Here is a 21,752-nt window from a genome sequence, read left to right as displayed (position 1 = left end):
GGCTCTGGCGGGTTGGCACTCCGCTAGCCCCTCGAAGACCCCCCCGCTTCCCTCGCCTATAAGTGGCATTTAAGGGCTGAAGAATCTGCTCCAAATGCTTTCCATATTAGTTCAGCCCCGTGATTCCCAAATACCAGGATCCCTTCACGGCTTACAGTCAGCCAGGGAGTGCACGAGAGAGAGAGAGAGAGGCAAAGAGAGAGCAAGAAAGGGAAGAAGAGACAGCGAGAGAGAGAAGAAAAGACAGCAAGAAATAGGCAGAAACTTTAAAGGGAAAGAGTCAGCAGGAGACCCAGGCGATAGAAGGTGAGAGGAAGAAGAGACAGCAAGAGACCACGGGAGACAGGGAGGGAAAGAAGAGACAGCAAGAGACCACGGGAGACAGGGAGGGAAAGAAGAGACAGAGCTAAATTGACAGCGAGAGACCCAGAGAGGAAGAGACCGCAAGAGATTGCAGGAGAGAGTAAGAAAGAGAGACAGGAAGAGAGAGGAAAGAAAAAGAAGAGACAGCAAGAAAGAGAAAAAACAGTGATAGATAGGCTGAGACAGCGAGAGAAAGAGAAAGCGAGAGACTGCGAGATAGAAAGAAGAAGAGACAGGAAGAAAATGAGAAGATAAAGTGGTAATAGAGAGAGAAAGAGAGAGTCAGGCAAAAAGAGACAAGTGAGGGAAAAAGGAGAGAAAGCTAGAGAGAAGAGAAAGAGATATACGGAGAGAAGAGAGAGAGGAGAAAGAGAGATAGAGAGGGAGAGAGGGGAAGAGAGAGGAAAGGGAGAGAGAATAGAAAGAGAGAGAGGAGAGGGGAGAGAGAAAGAGAAGGAGGAAAGGGAGCAGAGGGAAGGGAGGAAAGGGAGCAGAGGGAAGGGAGGGAGGGGAGAGTGAGTGGGACAAGAGAGGGTTAGAGAGAGGGAGGCAGAGAGAGTGAGGGAGATAGAAGTGGAAAGGGAAGAGAGTGATAGAGAGAGAGACCCCAGTCCAGCCTGATTTGACACAAGCAGCATCCAAATGGGAGCAGACAACAAGCACAAGCAGTCCCCAGCCAGCCAAGAGCAGCCGGCCAAGGGCCAAGGAGACAGCCGGGACAAGAAAGCAGACCAGAAAAAGCAGAAAAAGGAGAAGAAAGCGGCCAAGGCCGGGGCGCAGGATGAGGCGCACACCTGCTGCGGCTGCCGCTTCCCTCTTTTGGTGGCCCTGCTCCAGCTGACCCTTGGATTGTCCGTCGCCGCGGTGGCCTTCATCATGGCAGCGAACTGCTCCTCGTTACTAGTCAGAGACACCCCACACTGGGCCGGGATTATTGTAAGCAAATGTGGTTGCTGCATGATCCAGCGGGCAATCCCCCCCCCCCGTGCATGTCACATTCATTTAACCCCTTCTGCACCAGCACACTAACAAGGATGTGCAGGGCGGTGGGCCGCCTCAGGATCAAGGCTGGGGTGGTGGTTGGTTGGGAGGGGGGGATACGGATAACCGATGGGCCTAGGAGCAAAGAGATTAGGTGACGCACCCGGTTACCCTTTGCAGCGTTGAATAGCCCCGCTCCTGCAAATTGAAGTGGAAAATGTCCCAGACGCTTAGCAATTAGCAAGCGGATGGTGTGTGCCGTTACTATGGCAACCAGATTTAAAGAGCCAGCCGGGGACCCCGCTGTGCGTGGCAATCCAATATTGTCTCGGCTAGGCGGCAGCTGCGAAAGGGGTTAACGGCTGCATCCATTGTGAACTCGAGAGCCCTGCAATTCTGGGAATACCCATCACCCCATCCTTGTCCATTGTGCTCTGACACGAGTGCCTGCTAACCCATTCACTGCTACGTGCCCGGTCTTGTGCCTCTGTCTGTTTTGCCCAACATTTCGAGGGGCCGCCCTGAAATCCGGAGAATCGTTCCTCGAAATCTTGTACCCGGAAAGGGGCCTATTTTATTTTTATTTTTAAACGGTCAATACGGTTAGATTGGTGCTTTTTGGCTTTAACTATTCATTTTGTACTTTTGATGATAGAAATTTTGTTTGCCGTTTTTAACCCTTTATTAGACACTGATATTTAACCCGATTTTTTTTTCTTTCATTCTATTGATTTCAATGTCCGTCTAAAAACAGTGAATTCAGAATTTCACCCGAAAAGTATAACATTCCTCTATTAAAATGGCATGTACTGTATGTGTTTTAGAAATGTGATCTTGTCTTCCTATTATTAAAACCTAACTCCAGATAAAGAAAATTTTATTAGTTCCAAAGTGCAGGGAAGGATTTTTATGGCTGCCTGTATCTAGTTGTGGAGATTTTTCCTCACTTCCTGTCAGGGCAGAAATTTCTCCAACACGTTTTTAATAGAGTGGGGGAGGGGGAAGAACTTCTTGCAATGTCTTTATTGCTATCTGTGCCTTCCTGTCCCGGTAACAACGGCTCCCACATTTCTTGTACAGGAAATGGGGGAAAATCTCCCTGGTGGGGTCACAGTCAGAAGGAATTCTGACCCTTCCTAACTGTGTCCAAAGCTGAAAAAAAAAAAAGTATTTAGAGCAGAAAATACAAGCTAAAAAAAGGAATGACCCATTTAAAGATAAACTAACTAAATCAGATTTTTCTGCAATGTTCACCTTCAATCTAGAGATTTCCCCCACAGTACCCTTTTCTGCCACTAGATGTCCTCAGTCTGATGATCAGCATCATTCAACCCATTTCCTCTGAGCCTGGGTCATCCTGGACCCGCCCCCAGCCTGTGACTGGACAATATGGCCTGGTTCACACATGGGCGTTTTACAGAGCGTTCCTACGCGCTGTAAAACGCTCAACATGTGAAAACCAATAATTGCCTATGGGCATGGTTCCCACCTGAGTGTTTTACTGCGCGTAGGAACGCGCTGTAAAACGCCCTACGCCCAAAGAAGTACAGGAGCTTCTTTGGGGCGTATTTGCCGCGCGTATTTATTAGGATACAGCCGGATAGCCCTCTGTAAAAACACGCGGCAAACGCGCATATTCCATAGGCCCAGGTGTGAACCCAACCCAAAGGTGAAGCGGCACAGTGATGAGCTCATCTCTCTTGTCTTTCTGCTTTCTTCTCCTATCAGCATGTTTCTTGTCAGCGCATGAACTGCTTAGCACCTTGTGCTGCTTCTTCCTCTCACACCTAAACCCTGCTGTACAGGGTGGTACTGCAACAAGCTGATACCAGGTCAGATACTTACATTTACTGATGTAATAATGAATACAGAGCTGAATTAGTTTGTGTCTTTTATATTTACCTGGAGGTCAGCTTTAGTGTATTTCCAAAGTGGTGTTTGATACCGCATGAAGCAATGGCTGTTTTCTGCAGCAGGGTTGTGAGTAATGTTCTGAGAAAACTGGCTTCAGCAACAAACTACCATATTCAATAAAGAAAGCGAGGAGATGAAGTGCTACAAACTACAATATTCAATAAGGGGAGCAAGTGCTCATTCTTAAAGTGTACATAAAGCTAAAGTTTTGGATGGAGTCGAGAGGGGTTAGAATCACTGGTGGGAAATCCAACATTTTATGGTTATCATTAGAACAAGAAGTGAGGAGAAATCCAAAAAGTGAGGGTCGTCAGCTGGGACAACTTAACAACTGGAGAGATTTCCTCCTACTTCCTGTTGTGTTTCCAGGACAGGAAGTGATGGAAATGTCCCCAGATGGATCACAGACATTAAAAAAGACCCTTGACCGGAGATCTAACCAGTGTCTATTCTATGCAAAGTTCAGGGCTACTTCACACCACAAACAGTGCGTTCTGGCCTAATGTTTTAATGTTGTAAAGCACTAAATCGCACCCCGGCCGGCTCCCTACGTTCAGGGCAGGAGGGGACGTGGCGGTGCATTAAGGTCAATGGCACCGCAGCCACGCCCCCTGGCCGCAGTGCTATCGCCTGCACCCGAACGAGTGTCACATCAGTGCCTGCCTTCCGGTCCGGTGCAGTCAGAAAAAATAGTGCATGCAACAGTTTTTCTGACCGCACCGGACCAGAATGCAGTCATTGATGTGCCATGCGTTCAGGGGCGGGCGATCTCACTGCAGCCGGGGGGCATGGCTGCGGTGCCATTGACTTCAATGCACTGCCATGCCCCCCTCCCGCCCCTAAACGCAGGGAGCTTGCCGGGATGTAATTCAGTGTGTTCCGGTACCAAATCGGACCGGAACGCACTGTTTGTGGTGAACTAGCCCGTAAAGAAAATGTTGCCTTTAGATATACTTTAAGTGCACAATTTATCCCCCTCTCTCCTCAGAATAAACCAATTAGATTGGCACCTCAACCCCTTGTAGAAATAATGGTAGTCACTAATGAATATCTTATGGGATTTTAAAAGGCGCAGAACCATGGCATTATCCTAAAAACATTCTTCATTTATTGATTGCAATATCTCATTAAAATTAATTTGTACATATGAAAATACATAAATAAAAGCACAATAAATAGTCCCCTCCCCTTCATAAGTCAGCCTTCCACAGCCACATTTACAATGCAATATACTCCAATAATACTTCCATCAATGATGTCCAGTATTCATACAAATTGTATCAGCTCTGTCCATTTCTGTATTCAAATGTATACGTTCACAACGATTTCACTGATATGCTTCATCGGGGGACCGGAGGCAACTCATCCAAAAGGTGTCAGGATAGGCAATGGTCCTTTCCAGCAAAAGAAACGTTCTTGCGCAAGAGGATGGCTGCGGTACATGGAGGACAGTGGCAGGCGTTCTATTCAGATCACTGGGAAGGCACATTGAGGATGTTTCCCTTACTACCTACAGCAGCCTTTTTAGGAGGAGATCTTGAGTAATATGTTATAAAGAATATACAATATACCCCCGTTTGCCTGTTGTCCCTGTGGTCCCAACGCAGACCATGTAAGGAGAGGCTATCATGCTTTTCCTTTGCTGGAAAGGACCCTTGCCTATCCTGACACCTGTTGGATGAGTTGCCTCTGGTCCCCCGAGGAAGCACATCAGTGAAACACGTCACTGTTGTATAGAGGTTTTATATACATTTATTGCATTCAATTGTAATTGCCTCCGACATTGCTACTTTAAAATCATGGGCCCCATAGCAGTCACATGGTGTCCGATCAACATTGGCGCCTGCCTATTGATCACTGTCCTTATGGAGGTAAACATTTAACTTTAAACGCTGCCGTCCCATAAAATCCCATCTTAGAGACACAGATTGCACGACGGTTTCCGGCACTTTTATGTAGCAACCCAAGAAAAACAAAATGCATAAAAGCAGCCGAGGTCTTGTGACCGGAGTCACTGTGATCCCGAGGGCACAGAACGCTCCGGGTCATGAAGAGGTTAATTCGTGCGGGGCTGGTCAGATGATATTGTCAGTCCCTCGTCGGCCTTTTTTCAGCACCCGTGCTAATTTCACTACTGGCGTGAGGTCTGCTGAAGGGAGTTGGCGGATTCATGGCACCAGATCCCTGCCCGTCCCTGCGCAGTAATCTGTTCCCTGACCCTTCATCTCTAATAATAATTCGGGTGTCGGTGCCTTGAAAGCTAAATATAAATTACAAGGAAACAGCTGAAATGTAACATTTAGACCACGTTCACACCAGGGCGGTTTCGTTGCACCAGGTGGAGGTAGAAGTAGAGAGACATTTCGGGGAACTGGTCCCCTTTCCCACATCAAATCCCACCTGTCACATTCAGTTCATTGCAGCACTGCTATAGAGGACCTGTACTGTGGAGGATGTGCTAAACAACAAAGTAAAGGGCTAGTCACAGGTATTGTCTGTGGTTGTTTCCCCACTACTGACTTACCATGTCTTGTTCTTCACCCTAAGTGGAGGCGGCCATCTTGTTATCAGAGCTATGAGGCTCAAGGCACAGGTAGTGCACTGCTGTATTTCAGGAGAAATTCAAGATAAGAAGCACATATTTTAGGGTATGCTGAGGAACAATTAACATTTCTAGATGTTCCCAATAAAAGGGCAAATATTAAATATTGATTGGAATATTGATTGGAAAGTTAGCAAACACATGCCGCCGATTGCTGACTTACCGACCCTCTCCCTGCAGGGAGCGGTGACAGAGATTCCCCCTCCCCTCTCCATTTCTTCAGCACAGATTGGAGGAACGGATGGAGGAGGGGGCGGGCATAGCTGGCTCTGCCTTAAGAGAGGAAGAGCCAGCTGTCAATCAGCCAGCAGGGTATATTTCAACAGTATTGTCGGAGTCCGGCAGCATATGCTGAGTTTTGGGTCCCTTGAGGACACAGTATGTGTCCTCTCGTGACCCTGGAGAGAACTATAGGCAAAAAAGGTTGCCCCATAGTTCTCCTTTAATATTTGGGTTTCTTGAATACATTTTTAAGATTTAACTCCTGAGTTTAGTGTCACTTTACATGAGCCCACAAAGAAACAAATAAGAAGTGTGACAATGTTGGTAGATCAGAAGAAGTTGACTTTAGAAAGATGATCTGCACTTTGCTCCGACATGCTTCCTAAAAATGAACAATAGCAAGCAATGCAATATCAGCCCCACGTTAATAAAAAGCTCCTTTATGTGGTGTCAGCTCCGGGAGTAATAAGCAGAATACATCAATCTGGACATCAAAGACCTCGTGTTGAGGCTTTCAGGCCAGGCGCTGTAAGCAAATTGGTTATGGAGAGTTTGGGAGATTTGTTTTACTGCAATGAAAAGCAAAAACATGTTTTTAGTGCAGACGTATCTATACAACAGTCTTAAAGGCCAACTCCACCCAAGTGAAAATGGCGGGTTTGCAGCAAGGTGAATCACAAGAGATACCAGGAAAAAGGCTGGCTCAAATTGTGTCTGTGAGATCAAATGTATGCCAACGTTGTCTATAATGATATGGCTGTAAACACAGTAAGTAGGTAGACAAAACAAGCTCTTCTTAACCCTTGTAGTGCCGGGGTAGTCCCACTGCAAGGGTAAGTGTTTTATTTTTCCCGGAGTTCTTCTTTAACACAGGACACTTTCATGCATGGCACCCCACGCATGTTTGTTAACACCGGGCATAGTCTGAATGGGCCATCAACCCAACAGAACCCATCCGACCACCCATTTTAACAAACTCCACTTTTCTCAGCTTGTTTTGATCAAGGTGCCACCGTCAGGCAGGAGACTTTGTGATGATCTTGCTCTCTATGCCTGGACAGGCTTGTGAAGTATCCGTTACACCAAATCAAAGCTGTTCCAATTGGGACTCATATTGTCTTTCTGCAGCTGCCGAGGGCAATGTACAATGGACAGTATGAAATGTTACCCCTGTGGGCGGCCAGGCCACCCTTCCCACGCATGTCGGGGCTGCGTAGGTCTGGAGCGGTTAAAGTAATATTGTGATTTCTAATGAGTTCTCTAACCTCCAAGTGGGTGAATAATGGGCATAGGAATCAGAAATGTGATTCAACCTTCTGCATTGCAAAACTTTCCCCTTGTGGTCAACAACACACATCCGGTTTTTGTTTTTTTTCATGTTTTGTGACCCGATGACGGTATCGGATAAAAATAATGCCAGTCTAATGATCGGCCACCATCTGATCCCTCACAGGGAGTTACTTTGTTGCTTGCCTGCATGAGGGACCCCTGTTAGGAGAAGATACAGGCGCGGCATTTGCTTGCATTAAAGTAGATGTGAGCCCTAACTGAAAAACATTTCATTCACTAGAACACTGTGCATCACAAACAATTTGAAATGTTCTTATTAATCAAAAATACTCGTTATCATCCTTTGTTTCATCTCAGTATTGCTGCATTTCTTCAGTCTCTTTGCAGCCACTTCCTGTCTAAATGCACTCCAGAGATAGCTGCATGGCATTTCTCAGTGTGAGTTTCCTGATGGTGACAACCGTGGTAATCTGTGTTAGAAATGGCAACTTGTAGTGCACACTGGGGTGCCTTGGGGATTCTGATGTAAAGGGGGACTCTGATTTGAAAGGGGGATTCTGATGTAAAGGGGGGACTCTGATTTAAAAGGGGGATTCTGATGTAAAGGGGGGACTCTAACGTGAGAGGAGGGCCACTCCAACGCCGCTCACGCGTTTCACCACTTGGTTGTAATCATGGAGGTCATGGCTATGGCTATTGTTACGCCACTGGTTGTGGAAATTCTGCTCAGGCTGTTTTTGAGGAATCCTTCCATTTTTCTGAGTTCATTAATCTGGGTTTAAACTCTCTCTTCCCTTTTCTGTTTCCTAGAAATGACGATGGGCGATGAGTAACAGGCTAATACAATATATCCAAATATACCACAACAGTTATTAGACACAGTCATGTGTCTGCCCTATAGTATTCAAGCTGACATGAGGAATTAAAGCGGGCCTGGAATCTCATATATTTTTACATATATGGTGCATGCATGCTCAGTAATGTGTCAGTGCAACACTTCCAGGTATTTATTACCTCTCGTAGAGATCACAGCACTCCCTGGCAATGTCTTCATCTGCTTTTCTTTCCAGAAGGACGGAGCCATCTTTGTTCAGGCATCACCCAGGGTCACCATCTACTTCCTTAACAAACACCTTTCCTATACAAAAGCATTTTCTTTTATCTGTCCACTTAAAGCTAAGCTCCAGGATAAGTAATTCTTGTCTAAATACAAGAGGCATGTTTATTGTTACTTGAATCTTAGTGAGCTTTGTGTATTTCTTCCAGATCTGTGCAAATCCCGTGGCAAACTTTACTATCTGTAGTAAAGACCAGTCACTGCTGCTCCCTTTCCTTGGGCAGGGTGACTGGTCTTGTTTCCGCCCCCACCTGTAGTTTTTTGCAGGGAACCTGTAGTGGGTAGGGTCTATTGTGATGATGTCACCACTACTGTTCCATGGTAATACTGCAACTGGGTTTTCAATTGACATTTGGTGCACACTGGATTTGGCGGATTTATACCATTTGAGGTTTTTAAGGAATACAGTATATTTAGATAAAAGTGTTTGTGCTCGGAGTGTAGCTTAAGACTTTCATTAACTGTGATGCTGTTGGCTCATTTGTCTCATAAGCAGCGGTGCCTCTAGACCCCCCACCGTGACCCAATGAGATGCCGCCGGAGGCAAGTGCCTCATTTTAGGGACGGCCCTGCTGGTAAGTCCCGCTAGCTGAAACAGACATGTGCATTGGAGAAGCCCCGGTGCTCCAGTATATGTCTTTTGTGTGAAATGTTAGCTCTCTAGTAATAGGGCTCTGATAGTTTGTGAATTGTAGCTCCCCTTTTCTCAAGGTGACATTATTCCTGACTCCAGAGGCTTGTGAGTGTGATTGTTTTTTATGACCTTTTGTTTACTTTTTATGCCTATAGATAAACCCAACCGCTAACTTCTCATATCATTTTTAATGTGTTAATGTCATTTTCAAACTCGTTTTCAATCATTTGTCATCTGCAGCTTTCCTTCAAATAATACCTATGAATCCTGCCATGAAGGTTCCTGTCTTATGGAGTGACCCAAGGCTCTGCCCCTGTCTCTGTTTCTTGTGTTGTCACCCTGTCACATGGGCTCCCAGTGGGGACTATATATATCTTGTCTTGATTTGTATTGTGATTGTAATGTTTTCCTTATATTGTAAAGCGCTGCGCAAACTGTTGGCGCTGTATAAATCCTGTATAATAATAATAATAATAATAATATGCACCAATGCTGATGCTCACTGAGCCGGCATGTTCTGCCAAGTCAGGAAGTGGGTTTTGGGAAATGCAGCCATGTCTGAATGCATGAGATCAGCACTACTGAGATACAAAAAAAAAAGGATAAAACAGTATTTACATAAAGCTGAACTCCAACCTTCCCTTCAGTCTTGCACAGTTGTAATGGCTCCTCTCCTGGACTGAAGCTAGGTTCACACCTGCACTACACCGCACGACACGCGGGACGCGTGTCCCGGGTGTCCTGCACAATGCAGGCAGCGATTGCCGCGTGGCCCCATTGATTTCAATGGGGTGACATCCGCGCGGCAATCGCAGAAAACAGGTACAAGTACCTTTTTTTGCGATACATGAAGCGTGGCTGTTTCGTGTTTGGAAGCATGGGCGGAATCGTGGCGGGAAACTGCGCAATCCGCCCGGCACGACTGGGGTGCACGATTCCCGCGTGGTGAGGTGTTGCCTAGGTGTGAACCTAGCCTGAAACTGTTTACTCTGATTTCACTGCACACTGTGAGCTTCTCATAATGTTCATTAGAAGCTGCACCAAGTCAGATAGAGCCCGCCTCATTTCCTGGCTGGAGGACGTCCAGCATCATCTAGCGCTGACCCACCCCTTTCATTCATTGGATTTCATTATTATCAATCATGGAGACTCAGCCTTACATGTGGGCATTACCTAGCATGGTCTGCATGCAAATACAGTCTGCATAGGAACACCCACTCCTCCAAACTGATACCCACCCATCAAGGTATGTTACTATCTGCCCAACTCCTCCCAAGAACCAGCCCACTGCTTGCATCATGCCTATCATCAGGGCTCTTGAGAGGAGTACTGAGGCAAGGTGCTGTTATGTTTTTCAGAAGCTATGTACATCGCCCTGCTGGCCCCTTCCACCAGCTGTCATCTGCCTATATTTCATATAGCAGCACAGGGACCCAATGATAACATCACTGGGTCCACAATGAGGTATGAAAAGAAACCGGAATGGTTTTATCTAATGGTTTAATGGTTTGGAATGGTTTAATGGTACAAAATCTCATTAGCATGTTAATAGGGGGGTAGGAGGAAGCAGGGAAGGCAAAGTATAAGCAGCTTAACGTGGCAGTTGTTTATGATGCGCAGTGCTTTACCAAACCCAATGTCCCCCAGTTAGGATTTGGAGCAGTTTTGTAATAAGGACAATATCCTTCCAGAGCTGCAAACTCAAATGTGTAAAAGATGTGAAGCCGTGGCTCCCGTACTAAACTTGTCGCGTGTGACTTTCAATACCTTCCCGCGTTTACCAAACGCCAATCCCTCCGCCCAGCTATGTGCATGCTCCTCGCAGCTTCCCCGGGGGAGCCAAAGCTCTCCTCGCCACAGTGTTTATTTCTTTCTATCCAGCAGAGTCAGAATATAAAATGCTGTCATACAGAGAGACGTCTGAGCGGTGACAAACTTGTGACATTCGGACACATGACATGACTTTAAATTTGCTTGAACTTGACAGATTACTGCTCTAGACAGAACACGACACAAAAGCGTTTGTCAAAGGAAAACCTCACAATGAAATGTGCGCTGAGAGATCTACTCTGCACATCCTCCCTGCCTGGCTGTCGTGTTAATCTTCTAGGTGACCATATATGTTAAAAGTCAGTTGGACAATCTCCTCTAAATTTACCAAAACTATGCACAATAAGGAAAAACCCGAACAATCCATTTGCATCCTAAAGTGCAGGCTCGTACACTTCCTAGTCGTTGGTAGATCTAAAGGAGACTATACATGAAGATTTTGTAAGGTGTTTGGGGAGCTTTAGACGTAACTGATAGCATTGAATAACTTATAGATATAGAGGGTGTCAATGGGGGCTGTGCATAATATTCAGCATGGGTAATGCCACATAAGATTGTCTGACAATATGGACATACTACAGAAGGAGGTCAGAGACTAGGGACATGTTACCAGACATGGTCAGAGATGGAAGACATACTACAGTAGATGGTCAGAGATGGAAGCCATACTACAGTAGATGGTCAGAGATGGAAGACATACTACAGTTGATGGTCAGACATGGAAGACATACTACAGTAGATGGTCAGAGAGTGGGGACAGACGATGGTCAGAGATTGGGGACAGACTACAGATGATGGTCAGAGATTGGGGACAGACTACAGACGATGGTCAGAGATGGTGGACGTACTACAGTAGATGGACAGACAATGTGGACAAACTACCAGAGATGGTCAGAGATTGGGGACAGACAACAGACGATGGTCAGTGATTCGGGACAGACTACAGACGATGGTCAGATATTGGGGACATACTATAGACAATGTTCAGAGATGGAGGACGTACTACAGTAGATGGACAGACAATGTGGACAAACTACCAGAGATGATCAGAGATGGGGACATACTACAGACGATGGACAGAGATCTAGGATGTACTACAGTAGATGGACAGATAATGTGGACAAACTACCAGAGATGGTTAGAGATTGGGGACATAATACCGACGATGGACAGACAATGTGGACAAACTACCAGAGATGGTCAGAGATTGGGGACATGCTACAGCAGATGGACAGAGATGGTGGACATACTACACAACATGGTCAGAGATTGGTGACATACTACAGGAGATGGTTAGAGATTGGGGACATGCTACAGGAGATGGACAGAGACTGGGGACATACTACAGGAGATGGACACTGTGAACAAACCAACAGAGATGTTCAGAGATTGGAAAAATACTACAGGAGATGGTCGGATATGGGGGACATACTACTACTACTGGTGTCTTGCATTTAGTAAAATGTCTGGGTATAAACATCTGCCCATTTGGGAGGACTATCCGTTTTTAATCATGAATCAGCTGGCAGAATGGGAAGCCACCACATGCATATGTTCTTTTAAGATTACATGTATTTGTTGTTTCCTTTATTTTATATACAGTTTCAGGAGTGCCTCTAATGAACGCACAGATTTTAGGGTCAGCAAGTAATAAGTGCCAATGTTGACTTATTACATTCCTAATGGCATAAGTGTTGTCTAGTCACTGTATCTTGTAATACATTTTACCATGTCAGGTGTAACCTGCTTCAATTTCCCAAGCAGTAAACTTTCACATGATCGGCCTAAGGCTCTTTGGTAAGCTTTCTTAAGATTGAATTTGCTATAGCCTCATGCCAACGGTCTGGTTCTAAGAGCTCGTGCCTCCCTGTGGAAGGTCTCTTCATCTGAGCAGTTACATATAATCCTTAGATATTGGCTGTATGGGATCGGTTTAATTAGGGGAGTTGGGTGAGAACTATCCGTATGTAATATTGTGTTGCCCGCAGTTGTTTTTCTAAACAAGTAACTGGCAAGGTCACATCTTCTCAAACAAGTGTCGGCACATCCAGAAATGAGATGAGATCTGTTGTTGATTGCATGGCAGAGTAAACGTTAGATTGATTGAATTTACATTCAATCTGTTAATGAATTCTTCTCATGAAGGTTTACTGCCATCCCAGACAATAAAGATGTCATCAATGTACCTTTGCCATAATAACACGTGGCACGGGTACATTGATAGAGTCTCATCTGAAAACGTAAAAAGTAGAAATGCAGGGAAAGGGTAAAGTTCCCATACTCTCTTTGATATATTTCTTTTATAAGCTCTATCCACTAATTCATTACATTTATTATGAATTCTTATAACATAGAGGTTGGTTGCAGACTGGGGACTTGTACAGACAATGGTTATACACAAGGGACACACTACGGGAGGTGGTCAGAAACTTTGGGCATAATACCAAATCAGAGGCTGGGAACATAATACAGAACATAATACAGGAGATGGTCAGAGACTGGGGATGTAGTACAAGAGTGTAACGGCCGCCGCCTGCAAGCAAGGAGGGAGGTAGTGGCAGTCAGCCGCTCTTTCGCTGGGTCGATTGCGTTCCAGGGTGGAGCGCACGCTCCGCATTTCCGGGTTTCGGGACAGCGTGCGTTCCACCGTGGAACGCGGAAGTGCGCCGAGACGTCCCTCGGCTCCTCCTGTCCATCAGTGGCCTATTTAAACGCCCAGTCGAGACAGCATGGCGTTCCAATATTGAGCCAGAAACGCCTGCTGTCTCCTGGGACCCTCCACAAGCCTCCAGATTGTGCCCTCCAGCATACCCCAGATCCGGATACCACCCAGGAACCTCTACTGCTTCCATTGTGACACCTCCACTAAATCGCAAGTACTCTCAGTGCTTTTGCACTCATTCTCAGTTGGACTGTTACAAGTTATCTGCATTGGCTTAAGTTACATTGGGGTTCTGTACTTCCACCAGTTTGGGGAGATATCATTGGACTCCTGCATTTATATCCTTCATTATCATTTGCCACTACTTCGCCATTTACTTGCATAATTAATCCCATCCATTTAAGCCATATAATTTAAACTGAGGCTGTGATGCGAGGAACTCTAACTCTCTGTTAAATCTGAGAGAGTGAAACCAGAGTTCCATCCCTGAGAAGCCTCCGCAGCTGAGGTCCACGCTACTTCAGTCCGTACAGGCGTGACAAAGAGATGGTCAGAGACTGGGGATGTAGTACAGGAGATGGTCAGAGACTGGGGATGTAGTACAGGAGATGGTCAGAGACTGGGGATGTAGTACAGGAGATGGTCAGAGACTGGGGATGTAGTACACGAGATGGTCAGAGACTGGGGATGGATGTAGTACAGGGGATGGACAGAGACCATGGACATACCACAGGAGATGGTCAGATAATGTGGACATACTACAGACAACAGACAGGGGGTAAAGTCAGTGTGGGTGGAAACTGGAAGCATGCTGAGGGGACAGAGACTGGTAACATGTTACACTAGACTGCTAGACATCACTGCCACTACAGCCCTTTTAGATACTCTCACTCCACGTATTGGCTGCTGAGGTCCAAGGGTCTCAGGATAAGTACCAAAGATCTGCATCTGGCCGTTGGGCCACTGTTGGGCACCAGGGCTTAGAACTGTTCACACCAGTCCCTGCCTTGGATGCAGCAAGTGGAAATCAATGCAATGCAAATGAGACTGCTGATCCCATCAGAACATTCTGAAGTTACTGGGTGATAGCAATCCCCAGTGGAGTCCAGGCCACCAATGTGATTTTATTTTGTGAATATTTGCCGAGTGAGAGGACCCAGAAACAGGACGACACCGTGTACAGGTGTTTATTCAGAACAATGAGGATCTCACTGACAATTGTATCACCTTGTTGAACTATTCTCTAGAAAGCTGTATTTGGCATGGGGTAGCTAAGAAGGCCAAGGAATAGCAAGTGTCCTCAAAGTAGACCTAGCATACATTTAAGTGCGTAGAGAAGCACAGAGACCCGGTGATGATGTCACTGGATCTAAAGTAATATAATGAAAATGGACAGGTTTGATTTTAAAATTCCATTAGCATGTTGATGAGGCGAGAACGGAGGAACCGAGAGTAGCAAAATATAAGCAGATTAAACTTCAGCGGCAGAAAAGGGCGCGCGCCGGCAGAAAGCGCGTTCCGTGGTGACTGGGAGTTTTAAGTGAAATCGTTCTTTATTGACAGCAAAATGTCTTTCTGGCTGCGAGTCACATTTATTGCTTTTACGAGGACATGTGCGGGAGACGGCGCTTCTCATAGATCAAGCTTTTGTCGAGTCCTCATGTCAACAACATAATGAACAGTGAAAGAAACAGATTCCAGGCCGTGTGATTGTCACAAGACCTGCCAGCCAAGGCTTTGATGTTTCAGTAAATAACAGCCGCAGAAAAGTATATTTGGAGTGCTAAAAAGTCTAATATTAGTCTATTCATTGTGTTTGATGCTTCACCTAGGACACGCGGGGGACATACTTAAAGGGGAACGCCTGAAGAAAGATCTTTTCAGTCACCTGTAGCCGGCAGAGTGCTGCCAGGATGTGAAATCTTCTCTTTTTCTGCAGATCCTGCTCACGCACATGGGCGTAAATTCAGATGTACAGCATAAAAAAATGCCCGTCTTTTCAGCGGCTGGGAGCCCCCGTAGCTGCGTTTTTGTAGGCCATAGGAATGTATTGACAGAATACACCGCAGATGGGTATATGTGTATAAACGGCGGTACGTGCACTTACACGCACCCAAGTCAGGGCATACATTTTGAAACGTGTAAGCTTCAAGTTTGGGAATTTATGCCCACATGCGTGTGAACGCAAGTACTGGTGTTCCCTTGGATATGCCCACCTACAGTGTATTCTGTCAATAACATATTCAAAGCATTCCTATGGGTGCAAAAATGCTGCAGCTGGGACTCCCGGTCGTCTTTTATACCGTACACCCGTACACCTTTATTTACATCAATGTGCACTTTTTTCTTTTTTAATTTTGGATAGAGTCGGGAATTATTTTTTGTTCTGGGCAATCCAATTGCACACAGCGATTGCCGCGCGCCCCCCTCTGATCTCAATGGAATTATATCTGCCCGGCAATCGCAGAAAAAAGGTGCATGTACCCAGTTTTGCGACTCACGACACGCAGCTGTTTTAGCCACGATCGTGTTCGGTCACCCAATTCTCCTTCGAGCAGCCAGCTGCCACAGCGCGTCCTGCAGTCTCCTCCTCCTCCGCACATTGGAATGACACTCTGTGTCCTCACGTCTATACAAAGTGTATAGAATGTGATGATTTCAGGACCTTGGACTGCTGCAGAGGAGGCGGAGAGGCACAAGAAGGATCGATTTAAGAAGAAGCTGGCCCCGAGCTTCAGGTGAGTGTATCTTTTTTTTAGCCAGTAGCCCCTCTGCAAGGGTTAAAAAAAATCCAGGAGTTCTTCTTTAAAGTCAAAAGGTTTTTAAGCTATTTCAAATGCTGATAAAATGACTTACAATGGATTCTGCTCCTTAAGTATACAAGTTTTAGTTTCCTGTAGAATCACCTGAGCAATGGCCCTGATATCCTGTTTTAGCGTGGCTCCTTTCCCTTGCAGGGTCCTATGGTGCCACCCTTGTGTGTGTGCTGGTAAGCTGTGTGTGTCTCCACAAATACACAGAAACAGCAAAACAAACTACTCCCGGCTCCCTGCAGCCCTCTCCTCCCTCTTTCCTTCTCCAGGCTAGTAGATGGATGGTTGCTGGAGTCTGCTGTCCCTCGTGATCTTGTACTGGACAGGAAGTTCAGGGAAGCCGAGCTGAGAGAGTTGGGGCTGTTTGGAAACATGATGACTGTAAGTGTTTGGGATAAAATGTAAAGAATTTTCTAAAACTGGTGCAAACAGAATATGGAGCAGCTGCGCATGGCAACCAAACAGCTTCTATCCTATGCTTGTTCAGTTACATTTTAAACATGAAAGCTGGAAGCTGATTGGTTGCCTTTCACAGCTACTCCAGATTCTGTCTGCACCAGTTTTAATAAATTCCCCTCATAGGGTCCTGTGACCATCAAGCTTGGAGTTCCTCCTATAGGGGGTCATCGCCCTGATATCTGAACAATGTACTATTACCAGATTCGATTGACCACCAAAATTGATCAAGTTGATTTGAAGATTTGATCCAGCTTGAAAAAAATTTCAATCTTGAAGAACAAATGCGGTCAAATAGAGATCAATCAAAAACAGGAGCCCCTTTAAGCAATTAATAGAAATTGATCAGATTGTGATCGGGATCTCTTCAGATCGTTCGTCCATCGTTCCATCGGAAATAGGGGATTATTTGCTGCCGTTTGGCCGATCTAATAGAAATGGAGATGGAACGGTCGGAGTGCTAGACCTGTGGCCAGAATTAGGGTAGGAGGGGTTTAGTGGATTTGGGCGGGGCTTAGACTGTTCAACTATTTTGATTCTATCACGTTGGGAGGTGAATGTTATCAAGTAGCTGCAACATAACCGAAGGCACTTGGAGTAAACAACATGATGTATTTGCCTTCCTCGCTCTTTATTTGCCTTTGGTTGTTGATATCGTGATTGTTTTGTCGATTTCCTGATTTTGTCACAAGGGAGTCAGCAGACAGACAGCACGAGAGAGTTCACCTCGGTTCACGGATTATCATCGGAAAAATGGTACATGGGACGGGGTTGTAGTTTAACCAGGAATATCCAGGATCCGGGCGTGTGAACTGCAAACACGGCGCTCACATTTGTCCTAAAGGGCACCTGTCACATAGGTGGAGTTGCATGGCGTGATTACAAGTCGGCTGGTTTAAAGATTTACTAATATTTTTTGTTTAAACTTTAAAAACATCAGGAAGTTATTAGAACAGAAGTCATGTGGACTTAAAGAGACCCTGTCACCAGCTTAAAATGCTACATTTCAAAACTCCAGTATTTATTTGCACCATTTTTCCCTTCTAAAAATGTTTTTAATTCACTTGCAATGTGCCTCTGAACTTGGGGAAAATGGGACTACTCTATGAGGAATCAATTCCCTAGTACAGCCCCCTCCCTGTTTATACGGGTAGCCCTCTCCTCTTCTGGGAGGGTCTAATTACTCACCATGCTGTCCCAACTCCTCCGCTCCTCCCCTCACCTTCTTACATAAGCTTTTATGTAGCAGTCAGGGAGGAAAGAAGGGGAATGCTAACCGACACACATTACAATCTCTGTAGAACAGGGGTAGGCAACCTCGGCACTCTATTTGTGGTGAAACTACAAATCCCATAATGCTTCTGCCTCTGCATGTGGTTGTCAGAGTCTCCATGCAATGCATTATGGGACTTGTAGTTCCACAACAGCTGGAGTGCCAAGGTTGCCTACCCCTCCTGTAGAAACTCCTTCCAATAAATAGGCAGCATTAGGGGGGTTGGGGAGTTATCCTAAATAATCCATTCAATTTATATATAACCAGGTAAGCCCACACACTACATCGGTGTCGGTTAATATAAAGGAGGTTGTTCAGAGATTGCACAGATTGTGACTTGTGGGGTCAGATTTCAGGTAATGATTGCCATAAAGAAATTATTTTCTGGAGGAAAAGGGTCTTCTTTATTTCTTTATTCTCACTGTTTTATGGCAGGCATGGTTCATTATTTGAAGGAGTGGATTGTCCCTTTAAGCAAATCTTTTTTATTTGCTTTTATTTCATTATTTGGATGAATGGACTGTCCCTTTAAGTAAATATTTTTTTCCCTTCCAGGTCAGTGTGGTGGCCATTTTAGGCTTGATATTGCTTTGCCTCCCCTATCAGCCGGATGAGAAGACTTCTGGGCAGTTTGCCTTAAAGGTAAGAGGAGTCAGAATGATTCAGTCCGTAATAAAAAAAATACAAAAAAATAGAACCTGATATAGTTCATGCAAGTTAAAGGTTTGGTGAGTAATGGAAAACTGAACTCCAAGCAAACAGATACATACATCATTACAATACATATACGGGACCTTTGTACCTGGAAAAGTAATTGTGTTTTTTTCCACCCAGTCCTGACATTTACAGAGCCCTGCCATGCAGCCCAGCCAATCTAGTGACCTGCCTTTTCTCTACTGCAGTTAAGGAACACAGCTTGGTCACCTGCCAGCCCCCAGCTTGTGAGTGGACAGTGAAGGAGCAGCAACAGACTGATAAGGTCATCTCTCTGCTTTCTCCTCCGGTCAGCATATTACTTGCCAACACATACGACCGCAGAGCGTCTGATTAGCCCCTTCAACTAACCGGATGGAGGGAAGTAGGCCTTAGCTACATTTCACCATAAAATCAGGCTTCCCTGATCATTATCTTTTGGATTCGTTTCCATCAGAATAGTCACATTTCAGGAGTTCAGATCTGAAGCATGACACCCAAAGTAGTATTAAACGCTCAAACATTTTTTCAATAATGAATCCATATCCTACCCTAAAATACTTCTGAACATTTTTGCCCAAACACTTATTCATTGGGGGGAATTTATCAAAACTGGAGCAGACAGAATGTGGAGCAGTTGCCCATGGAAACCAATCAGCATCTCTCTTCAGTTTGCTCAGGTAAAATTTGAAAATGAGAGAGAGAAGCTGATTGGCTGCAGTGCAAATCTGCACCACATTTTGTCTGCTCCAGTTTTGATAAATTCCCCCCATTATGTTTCCAAGCAGCTCCAACTCTCTCAGCTTGGCTTCCCAAACATTCTGCCCAGTACAAGATCATAATGGACAGAGCAGTCTCCAGCAACTGTCCATTCACTAGCCTGGAGAAGGGTGGAGGGGAGAGCAGGGAGCTGGGAAGTGTCTTGCCTTGCTGTACCTGTGTGTTTGTGAAGACACACTCAGCTTACTAGCACATACAAGGGGTGCTTCATTGGACCCTGCAAGGGAAAGGAGTCACCATAAAACAAGATACCATGGCCAGTGCTCAGGAGAGCAGCTGATTCTGCAGGAAACTAAAACTTGTAAACATCAAGAAGCAATATCTATTGTAAGTGATTTCATCAGCATTTAAAATAGCTTAAAAACATTTTGACTTTAATATCATTTTAAAGTATATCTAAATCCAAGAACAAACGATGCACAGATGTGAAGGGACCTAAAATATCTGATAGGAGTCTAAAGGTGCCCATACACTGAACGATTCTAATACGGGAATCGCGGGAAATCCCGCGATCGTACGAGAATCGCGCAGTGTGAATGAAGACGTTCTACTGTACGGTCACACGTCTTTTTGTCTAAGGAGCATGCTAGAAAACCAGCTGAGAATCGTACGATTTTCGGCTGGTTTTTAGCATGATCGTAAGATCAATGCCGCACGGGCCGGTGTGCACACGCGCACACTGCCCGTTCAGCATTGCGGTCATCGGAAGCCCGCCCCTCAGCGGGCCAGGCTTGCGATGATCGCAAGTACGATCTGCCTGTCCAAGATGGGCAGATCGTACGTTTTTTAAATTACTTTACAACCATCGCAAGACTAAGGTCTTGCGATGGTTGTAAAGTGTATGGCCACCTTAAAGCTTGCCATACACTTTAATTTAATAGGGCGATGGAACTTTCAATTATGTTGTTTTTGTCAAAATCACAAATCAGTAGAAAACTTACACACTGGTAGACTTTCATCTGAACGTTCATAAGAAAAATCTGATCAGAACACTCGATAATGCCACCAGAGACTTGCCGAATGTAATTCACAAATTGTTCTTCACTTTAAGATTTGATTTGGGATTGAACGGAGTTTCCCGAATGAAAACCACATTCACTGTTAGAATTTCGTTCACTAAAAAAAAAAAAAAAAATTCCATTCTGCTCCCTCGTCTTTTTTGACACTGTCCTACTATTAGAAAATCGAACGAATGTTATAGGAACAATTTTTTTCACGCAAAATTATAATGGACGGTCAGCTGAAGACCAAACATTCACTTCCCAGCCGGTTGCATGAGACAGGCTTTGTATGAACTGATTTATCCTTTTCTCTTCTTGTAATTTCCTATCAGAGTTTTATTATTGAGATATTGTTGACAGTCCTTGCTCTTCGTATCCAGAAGGCACCTGAGTGCCCATCCCAAGGAGAACAATAATATAGAGCACCAGTTATAATCGTTCTATTAACTTTTTGTGCTCTATTTCTAGTTTTGTTGAGCTAAGTGAGTATATTGTTTTTTTCCTTTATAGCAATGAGGAAATCCTCTCAATGGTAACATATCCCAACCTGTAATCTTTAGATACTTATGGTGGATCTGTATCCTGAAAAACCCTCTCGTACTTGCACTCAGTGGTGGACTGGGATTGGGAGCATGTGGGCATTTGTCCCCTGGGGCAGAGCTAAAAAGAAATGTTTCACTGGTGGCCCAACGTGGAGATACTTCACCATCCAGGCATCAATTAGAGCAGACCTGGGCATTTTATAGGGCCACATCCAGCTCAGTGCCACACCTAGAAAAGATGCTAGAGGATCAGGATGACAACCCAGGGAACAAACAGCTCTTTAACTTGCAGTGAGTTTGTTTTTAAAACAAAATCTCTGTTTAATTAAATGAATTTTTATGGTGTTCCTTTATTATCTCATTAAATAAATCTTTAATCTACCAAGCGGTATTAAAATATTCCCTCGGGGGCTTTGAAAAGAAGTGATTTGGAAGTAAACCAGTTGACCAAAGATGTCACCTTTGTAATAAAACCTTATCTAAGAAGTAATTTTCAGGCTAAATTTGTGATTTATATAAGTTTCATGTCCTACAAGATTATTGAGCCATTTGGAATTTTGAAATGCTAATATGAAGGGG

General features: G+C 44.9%; 1 protein-coding gene across 1 annotated transcript in view; it reads left to right on the top strand.

Moving 5' to 3' along the window:
* Nucleotides 1–926: 926 nt before the first annotated feature.
* SSPN (sarcospan) overlaps nt 927–21,752 on the top strand; it is a 23,433-nt gene continuing 2,607 nt past the window's right edge. Inside the window, exons 1-2 of the mRNA XM_018556076.1 lie at nt 927–1,299; nt 18,713–18,799. Of these exons, the coding sequence (XP_018411578.1) occupies nt 1,006–1,299; nt 18,713–18,799 (381 nt within the window). The 5' untranslated portion in view covers nt 927–1,005. The remainder of the gene's footprint in view (nt 1,300–18,712; nt 18,800–21,752) is intronic.

This window comes from Nanorana parkeri, unplaced genomic scaffold, assembly GCF_000935625.1.
Source record: "Nanorana parkeri isolate BGI_ZX_2015 unplaced genomic scaffold, ASM93562v1 scaffold224, whole genome shotgun sequence".
Classification (NCBI taxonomy): domain Eukaryota; kingdom Metazoa; phylum Chordata; class Amphibia; order Anura; family Dicroglossidae; genus Nanorana; species Nanorana parkeri.
This window is presented reverse-complemented; position numbering and strand designations above follow the sequence as displayed.